Source organism: Castanea sativa, chromosome 3, assembly GCF_040712315.1.
Source record: "Castanea sativa cultivar Marrone di Chiusa Pesio chromosome 3, ASM4071231v1".
Lineage (NCBI taxonomy): Eukaryota > Viridiplantae > Streptophyta > Magnoliopsida > Fagales > Fagaceae > Castanea > Castanea sativa.
The window spans coordinates 35,170,964-35,180,963 of NC_134015.1; the positions used below are offsets into that span (position 1 = coordinate 35,170,964).

At 37.9% G+C, this 10,000-nt stretch overlaps 1 protein-coding gene across 1 annotated transcript in view; it reads right to left on the bottom strand.

Annotated features, from left to right (window-relative positions):
- Positions 1-9,510: 9,510 nt before the first annotated feature.
- The window catches only part of LOC142628860 (uncharacterized), a 6,564-nt gene continuing 6,074 nt past the window's right edge, over positions 9,511-10,000 (bottom strand). The window contains exon 4 of the mRNA XM_075802896.1: positions 9,511-9,569. Coding sequence (XP_075659011.1) covers positions 9,511-9,569 — 59 coding nt within the window. The remainder of the gene's footprint in view (positions 9,570-10,000) is intronic.

The window sequence follows — 10,000 nt, forward strand, 5'->3', positions numbered from 1 at the left end:
TTGGTCTATTCACGCGTGGGCAGTAGGCAACCCACAAGCTCGAGGGGCTAAATGTTGAGGTCCAAAAAATCATAATGAAGTACAAAGGCCCAATTCAATGCAAAGGATTGAAGCCTAAGAAAATAATAAAGCATTTGGGCTCTTAATATAAAAAGGGGGAGAGGTCCAAACCCATTAAGGGTCCATCAAGAAAGGCCCGAGTCCATGGATGGGCAACTTTCGACCCCCATGAAATATAGGAAGGAAAAAAGCCCAACCCAGTCATTAAATGCCAGAAAAATCACTGCGGAGCCCAGGAGAATAACCGGGCCAGGATACCTAGGAACTCCCAGGAGCCTGGGATCCTCGTGACGAGCAGCAAGGCCAGGTTTGGATTAAGACAGGTCAAGGGGGTATGCTAAGAAGCATAAAGAACAAGGGTAGATGTGTCCTTATCAGCCACCCAATGATGCAGAAAATGAATCAAAAGGCTTGGGAACCAATAATTCATGAACAAAGAGCTGGTACCTCTTGAACAAAGAGCTGGTACCTCGGGAAACCTAGAAAGAAGAACCATGAAGGAAGGTGGTTGGGAAACTTTCAACTTGGCAGGAAGGAATTAGCTCACTTGGGAAAAATGACAAAGGGAAAGGCAGCCAAAACTTGAATCTGAAAAGGTGGGATGTAGAAGCCTTGAAAGAAGAAAGACCAAAGGTCAGCTCTGTAGGATACCCCAGAACGGAATGTCAGCAAGAGGCTATTGAGGAAGAAACCCCAAAAGAAGAAAATAATGAGGAATGAGGAAGGGGCCAGCCACCAACGTTGTTGGCACAACATTGGTTCTGGTACCCAGGGGAGCAAATGGAGGGAATCAGTGGTACCCCTGAAACCCTAGAATGGCACTATAAAAGGGGAAGCAGCCACCAGTGAGAGGCATTTAGCAACAGTCCATTAAAGTGAAATTCTTGAGAACAAGCTCTATGAGAATTTAAAAAAGAGAGAAAATAGAAGGAAATATTATCCGGTATCCTTACGCAGCCACTAGAGAACATACTTGGATTCAAACTTTGCAAGTCTTAGAGGCCTGAAAAGCCATCTAAGTCTATAATTTTTGAACTTATTTGGACCTTGTAACACGTCCTAGTGAGTGTAGTGTATCATATAATCAAGAAAGTAACAAAGTATCTTACATTATTTCAAGGATCCCTAACGTTTTATTTTGTGCCTTTCTTTATCATTTTGTTCCTTTGCTGCCTTCTTGTTGTTCAATGCATATATTTCTCGTATGTTAGCATGTATGTGTTGTAGCATGTATGTTAGCATGTATTGTTGTAGAAATTAGCCCAATTTAGTTGCGGTGAACCAAGCAAAGTCCCTTAAAACAATAAGTATTGGGCCCAGGATCCTTGTTCATACTTTGGCCTGTGTCCTAGAAAAAAAGCACCCACACAACTGCTAATGTCCTTAAATTATGATTTTACCAAAACAAAGGATTGTCGTTGTGGAGTGCCTAACCCCTCCCTCACACGTAACCAGATTTCAAACTTAAGAATCAAGATTTTTTGTCCATCCACATTAGATTAGGAAAAACTACATTTTTCTTAACCTAGGATCGGTAATAAAATCAAATAGAGTCAGGTGACCAATCACACCTTAGAAAAAACCCAATGATTGGTGGCGATTTCACTTACCCTTGGTAATTTCCTTAAAATTGACTCATATTCCAGCCACACACCCGAGGTACAACCTTCCTCCACAGCACCTAAGTTCCAAGCTTTGTTTGCAAGTGCATACCCCTCTTCTTGAAAGTGGGAAGTGCGCGAGCGTTGCCGCGATGGGTGGTCAAACCGCCACGAGTCATTGACAGACTGGCGACTCCACCAGGGACACTTAGAGAGTTTAGCCTTTAGAAATTTTGATAAGATATTAATCTCTGGACATTGGCTTTCAAAAACATCAAAATTGGCATTAGCCTTCGGGGCTTTCCTTTTGAAAAATGCTTTTACTATATCCTAGTAAATTATTTTCAAACCTAAAAAATATTTGCCAAAAATATTTTCAAATGGTGTTCCAAAAAATGGCTTTGAGGTATTTTCGTATGTGTGAAGCTTTCTTGCTTTCCTAAAGCATGCTTTACATCTTTCCTTCACATGTGCGAACCTAGGGTAGTAGACTTAATTTCTGCTACACCTTTATCTGTTCATATCTCTGTTGTGCTTGGAAAGTCTTTCCCCTTTCATTTTAAAATGCATGACATCACCCCTCATATTGGGTCGAACTTGGACTCAGTGTTGAAGGAAAATTCTAGATGCGTATACCATGGATAGTTATTGGATGCTAAATTATAGGCTTTTCCTTAGTCCATGGGTGGGCAAGCTTATGCTAAAAAGGCCCCCTTGATCTGCTCTATCCATCCTGTTTACAAAGCATCTGTGATTAACCCTAGGGAAAAGCAACCCCGTTGTTTGCACATTAGATCATACCCAATACTTAAGGGTTTCCAACCCTACAAGGACATGCATGCATACACTAGTGGCTCCATCATGTAAATGTGTACAGATAAATTTGTGGCATGTAGCCAGAACCTTGCACCAATGAGGACATTGCCAATAGTCCAAGATCTTCTCCGAGAAGGCAAGGCCATCCAGAATGAAGCTTCTTCATTGTAAATTTAAATTTCCTTGTAGAAGGCCCATTGTTGGAGCCCTTGTTTATAGCCCATGTTCTGGGGGCGTTGTAAAAAGCCAAAGTTTTGTAAAAGCATTGCTTTCTTTGTAATTAGAAGAAAAGGGTCCATCCCACAATTTCAAGGATGATATGAAAGTTTTGGTTACTTGCCAAGCTTGTGTATTAATTCTACATCACTACAGAAACTTACCATGATAAAAAAAAAAAACCCACTCAAGGGTTCAAGCCAATATTTTCAAAAATGATAGGTGCATTTTTAATAAGCAAGAACCTAAACTAATTTCGTGTTTGTTTTGTGTTTCCACATTGTCAAATTTCGAAATGTACCCCATATCTTTCCCATCCCATTCTTTTCCTTTCCAGGAATATAAAGAGAAAAGATTGCTCAAAGGAAACAGTCCAAGTTACCATCACATCGTGATCCTATCTGATGGAAAATTACATGTTTATATCGCATACAAAACATAAGCAGCGGAAAATAAACGGATCTACTTCATTTGTAATTGAAAACATGCACTATGTAAATTTCAGAATATAGAATCAAGAGAGTGTACCTTGGTGCAGTGAATTTCAAAACCAAAGATCATAAGTTCTTGAGAAAACTTTTAATCTTCACTCCAATTCCACTAACGCCCAATATGTGTGGTCTCTCAATCAATTTTTGTTCAAGGGAGAATGAGAGAGTGTCCAACACTTACATATACACCATTTCACAATGATGTCTCTCTTTTTCATATATTAAAATTATGTATGTTTCTCTCCTTATAACTGATTATCTAATTGGGCTAGCCTTTTGGACATTTTCAATTGGGCTTTAGTATGTGGCTTGGAGTGGGACTAAAAAGGACCAATAAGACACTAGCTCCAATGGGCCTTGGGCTTTTCTGTCAACTCTTGACAAGTTCAAAGTTACCATTAACTATATTAAATACCACTATATAAATATAGTTGCACTCTAGGCCTTATTTATAAATTATATCCCAAGACTTTATTATACATGCAACTCCTTCATAAAATATTCGTAGTAATATAAAGTCATGAATATAGACTGCCACTCTGTAAATTACTACATCTTATCCTTGAGTACCCGGTTTAATCCTTTAAAATTATTCAACATATATTTATGAAATCCAATTTCATAAATATATATTTTAGTAACTTCTTACCAAAGTGGTTAGACCTAATTCTTTGAATAACTGATCCATTAAACTTATCTCAAGGGAATATTTTATATCTCCGTTAAGAGACTATGAATTCCATCTTGAGAATATATGTTCCATCAACACTAAATGTGGTTGCCCAACATACTGAGGTTTTGACTTTTGACCGTTACTTTAGATCTCACTCATGATATATCAAAGCAACCTACACTTCATGATTAGGTCCATTATCCTCTTAGGATTAAGAGTCACTGTAAATAGAAGTCGTGAGATTTATTATTCATTTGACAGTTGTTAGGGGAATAATAAATCTTATAGCGGTCCAGTTCAATATGTCTTAACTCTTAAAACATATCAACATATCAACTAGAAGTCTCCACTTCCATGATCAAGACAAATCATTTTAGTTGATATGTTATAGTCTTCGCAAATGAAATGCCCAATTTCATCACCGACTACGAACTACAATTTTGAATTTACAAAGAACTTGTGATTAATATCTTCTGTGACTTTTCACATAAATTACATACTATGCATCTCATGGACTATATGATAATGTCCGAATATCCATGTTATTATTATTTTAGATAAAAATAAAACAACTTTATCAATCACAATATTAAGTCATACATCATGTCATACATAATATCATACATAGCATCATACAATATGATTTAAGGGCACTAATCCTATCACCATCATCATTAGGTCTCGTGCTAAAGAGATGTCTACTAGTGGTCCTTCCCCTATTGATGAAAACTCTCATGAGATTGCTCTCCATATGGAGCAGATAGCCATAATAATGTGCATGATGCAACAACTGGTTGTAGGAGGGAGCCGAGATTCGCCTGGTTCTACTCTAGAGGGCCCTGCGCCGCAGTTTAAAAATAAGACTTGGTCGCTGCTAGATCCAAATCAAGGCCAAACACACCGCTATTCATCCCACAAGGAGGTGACCAAGAATTAAATCCTTCTAAGGATAAGACCTCAAAGTTTGGTTATAGCTAGGTCAAAAGTCAAGTGGAGACCTTATTTGAGAAAATCCTTATCATAGAGGGCTCCGTCACCCAAGGAAGTGTCGATTTGGATGGCTTGACTGGTTTCCCTTAGGTCATTATCCCTCCCAAGTTCAAGGCACCCGAGTTTGTCAAATATGATGGCACTGGAGATCCTTGTCCCATCTGTGCATGTTCTGTAGGAAGATGACACCCTATGGAGACAATCATCCTTTGCTCTACCAGATTTTTCTTGATAGTTTGAATTTCGGCCTTGTGACCACATGGTATGTGAGATTGGAAAAGACCTCCAGCTGGAGAGAGTTGGCCAATGCATTCTTGGAGTATTACCGGTTCAATACTGAGATGGCTCCCAACCGCAGAATTTTTTAAATGACAAAAAAGAAGAGTGGGGAATCTTTCCGTGAGTATGTCCAAAGGTGGCCTAAGTTAGCCACACCAGTGCTTCCTCCCATGATGGAAGGCGAGATCAAGTGGTTCATCGATAGCCTTAAGCCTCGTTACTACTAGAAGATGATCAGTGCCTAAGTCACTCACTTCGCAAGCCTGATTCCAATTGGGGAGCGTATTGATGAGGGTATTAGGAGTGATGTGCACTGATAATAGCTTAATTTTGCATTTTTATATCATTGTTAGAAAGCATTATCATACTTATTTTGAGGTAAATCATGCATTTTATATTTGGTTTTGGAATAATGCTAAACATTCAATTTTGTGCTTAATTGAATTTTATTGCGTGAATTTATCTTTTGTAGAAGAATGGAATTAAATAAGTGAATTTGTGCAAAGAAGAAAGCTAATGGACTTTACTTTTACAAGGGCCATTATGAAGTTAAATAAGGCCAACTCAATTAAATTTAAGTCCAATTGGAGCAAGGAATCAAAGGAAATTTGTACCAAATCCAAGTCCAATTCGGATTAGGATTCCAGTCTTCACATTAGTTAGTATTTCTGGCATAACTTTTGACTCAGATGTCCAATAGAGATGATTCAAGTTCAGCTGGAAATTTAACTTAAAGGGCTACAATATTTTAGTTTACCAAAAGTCCGAATTATGACATCAAATGGGCCAAAATCGTCAGTTAATTAAAACCTAAAAATTTGGGATTTTCTCCAAATGGAAATTCAACTTGTAATAGGATTCCTTGACCTATTTAAAGGCTCTTTAAAGCAAAATTTAGGAAGGCTAGTGCTAGGGCTGGGATGAAAAACAAAAAATTAGAGCAAGCGTGTGGCTTCTCTATAGCTTATCTCCCTGATAGCATTGTGACTATTTCTTTCTCTATTTTATTTGTCTAGTTTAATGTTAGTATTTTATTCTTGTGTTTTATTTCAATTACCATGAGTAGCTAAATTTATAATTAGGGTTGATGAAACCTTGTTAATTAATAATTATTAGTAATATTTAATTGCAAACAACCAATTTTTATTAAACTAGATTAGGATTGATTTGGCTAAGATTTGATTAATTTTCCTAAATTCATTCAAGTCCCTGTGGGTTTGACCTCGTTCTTGTCAAACTATACTTCGGTACGGTTCGTACACTTATGAGTATTTTAAAATTTCACAACAGGGAGGAAGAAAATAGTTGATCTCGAGGCTTTGAATTCTCTGATAGAACAATAGGTAAAAAGGGCAACGGGCCACAAAGGAAAGGAAGTTGACGTTCACATGATTGTCAAAACGCCTGAAGGACCAAGGGGTGTCGTTTTTGCTTATACAACCTCAAATTCTTGGCCTTATCAGCAATAGGTTCAGCCAGCCCGAGCACCTTATTGAGAATTCAATTAGAGGGGAAGGCTTGATCAACCTTGATATTGATATGAACTCCACCAACAATTGTGATGAAACCCGATAACAATGATGGTTTGGAACCCCAAGATCGCTAGATAAGATTTGTTGAGCCTTGATCCGTCATCTAATGAGATGAAACACCAAGACTACGTTGGATTGAAAACGCCACACCAAGAATTCCTAAGAAACTCTCAAGAATCAAGGTGATAAGTTTGGTTGTTTGAACGCCACAAGATTAACTTGATGAGTTCAAGAGTTCTTTTAAGAACCAAGAGGAACACAAGACCTCACAAGGAGAATAGTTTTTCTGAAAACCAAAATTGATCTTTAAAATTCATACTATCCATCTATATACCTGGAACAACCCTCCAAGAATAGGCAAGTCATAATTACAGCTTTGAAAACAACACAAAAATTATGCAAAACAAGTTCCCACGTTTTTTTGGATTCTTGGACTTTTAAAGGCAGTCAAACAAGCTAAATGACTAGATTAATTTTCCTCTTCAAGTGCTTTGATGACATGGACTAAGCCTTGATTATTATCTGAGCCCACCATAGGCTTTTCAGAATCAGCCCAATTCTCTTGGACTAGCCCATTTAGTGCTTCCTTGAAACGTTTAGCTCTAAGTCTTGTAATTGGGCCACTAGGAAGTGACAAAGGGTCATGTACAAATTCAACTCCATTTCCACGTGTATGATCAGCATGACCAGCTCCTTGATTTGCATCATTCTCCCCCTCTTGAGAAGGAATTGTCCTCAAATCATCACCTACATCAAAAGGAGACAAATCAGCAACATTAAAGCTTGCACTAACACCATACTCACCTGGTAAGTCAAGCTTGTAGGCATTATCTTTGATGCGCTCCACTACTTGAAATGGTCCATCACCCCGTGGTAGGAGTTTTGAACGCCGTTTTTCTAGAAAACGATCCTTCCTGAAGTGCAACCAAACCCAATCTCCTGGTTCAAACACTACCTTCTTGCGTCCCTTGTTGGCTTGATGGACATATTGTTGAGTCCTCCTTTCGATGTTCAGCCGTGCCTTTTCATGAATCATCTTTACAAATTCTGCTTTCTTTTTGCCATCTAAGTTCACACGTTCACTCAAAGGTAGAGAAGTTAAATCCAAAGGTGACAATGGGTTAAAACCATAAACAATTTCAAATGGTGAAAACTTAGATGTAGGATGTATACTTCTATTGTAAGCAAATTCAACATGTGGCAACCAATCTTCCCATGTTTTCAAGTTTTTTTTAATGATAGCACGCAACAAAGAAGACAAAGTTCTATTTACTACCTTCAGTTTGACCATCCGTTTGTGGATGACAAGTAGTAGAAAACAACAACTTGGTTCCCAACTTTCCCCACAAAGTCTTCCAAAAGTAACTCAAAAACTTTGCATCCCTATCAGAAACGATGGTTCTAGGCATACCATGTATCCTAACAATTTCTTTGAAGAATAAATCAGCTATATGTGATGCATCATCAGTTTTGTGACATGCAATGAAGTGTGCCATCTTGGAAAATCTATCTACCACCACAAAAACTGAATCTTTCCCCCTCTTAGTCCTAGGTAAACCTAAAACAAAATCCATAGAAATATCAGTCCAAGGTTCACTAGGTATTGGCAAAGGGGTGTACAAACCATGGGGTTTCAACTTAGACTTAGCCTGTTTACACGTGATACACTTCTCACAGATTCTTTCCACATCACGTTTCATATGAGGCAAAAAAAAAATGATCATGCAAAATTCCTAAAGTCTTAGCTACACCAAAATGACCCATCAAACCACCACCATGAGCTTCTCTCACAAGCAATTCACGCAAAGAACACCTAGGCACACACAGTTTATTCTCCCGAAACAAAAATCCATCATGCCTATAAAACTTACCAAATGCCACTTTTTCACATGCATTGAACATATCACCAAAATCAGAATCTTGTGCATACACATCCTTAATGTATTCAAAGCCAAGCATTTTTGTATCTAAAATGGAAAGTAAAGCATACCTTCGGGACAATGCATCAGCCACCACATTTTGCTTACCTTGCTTGTATCTGATCACATAAGGAAATGTTTCAATGAATTCCACCCACTTGGCATGGCGTTTGTTCAACCTTTGCTGTCCTTTCAAATGCTTCAAAGATTCATGATCTGTGTGAATCACAAATTCCTTTGGCCATAGGTAGTGTTGCCAATTTTCCAAAGCCCTTACCAAGGCATACATCTCCTTATCATAAGTGGGGTAATTTAGGGCTACCCCACCCAACTTTTCACTGAAATAAGCAACTGGATGGCCTTCTTGCATCAAAAAAGCTCCAATACCTATTCTTAAAGCATCACACTCAATTTCAAAAGTTTTAGCAAAGTTAGGTAAAACAAGCAAAGGTGCATTAGTTAACTTTTCTTTGATCTGATTAAATGCCTTTTCTTGTTCTTTCCCCCATTTAAATGGCACATTTTTCATGATGACTTCAGTAAGAGGGGCGGCTAAGCTACTAAAATCATGCACAAACCATCTATAGAAACTAGCTAGGCCGTGGAAACTTCTCACTTGGCTGATTGTTGTAGGCATTGGCCACTCTTGGATTGCCTTCACCTTTTCCTCGTCCACCTCAATTCCTCTTTTACTAACAACAAAACCAAGAAACACAAGCTTATCCGTACAAAGGTGCACTTTTTGAGGTTAACAAACAATCTTTTTTTCCTTAGAATTTCCAAAACAGATTTCAAATGCATTACATGTTCTTCCAAATTTTTGCTATAAATTAGGATATCATCAAAATACACAACTACAAATCTACGAATAAATGCACGCAGAACATGGTTCATCAAACGCATAAAAGTGCTTGGAGCATTAGTTGATGAGCATCAACAAGCATTCAAGGATCCATTGCATGTTCCTGTTGGGCCCATTACAAGAGCAAGATCTAAGAAGATCAAAGAAGCAGTTAATGGGCTGATTCAAGAGATTTGGGCTGATTCTAATGCAGGACTTTCCAAGCTTGGCCCAAAGGAAGCTGAAAACGTAATAAATTTAATTCAAGCTATTTAGGGCTGATCTGGCTTAATTGCGAGTGATTTATGGCTTGAATTAATGGCTGATTGACTTTCCAGCTCTATATCAGTTAAGGCAGATTTTTTCCTATTTTGGATCTGCTAATTTCAGACCAAATCAACTTTTATTTAGGGTTTTATTATTTAGTACGTTTTTTAGGTATTTTCCTTGTTTTTAGGTGCATTTAATGTTTTTTTAGGTCAAATTTGATTCCTGATATGGTAAGGTATCAATTAGGAGTTATTTTAGAATATATTTTCTTGTCTATCAAGTTTTATGGAGCCCTTAAATAGGCTCTGAAGT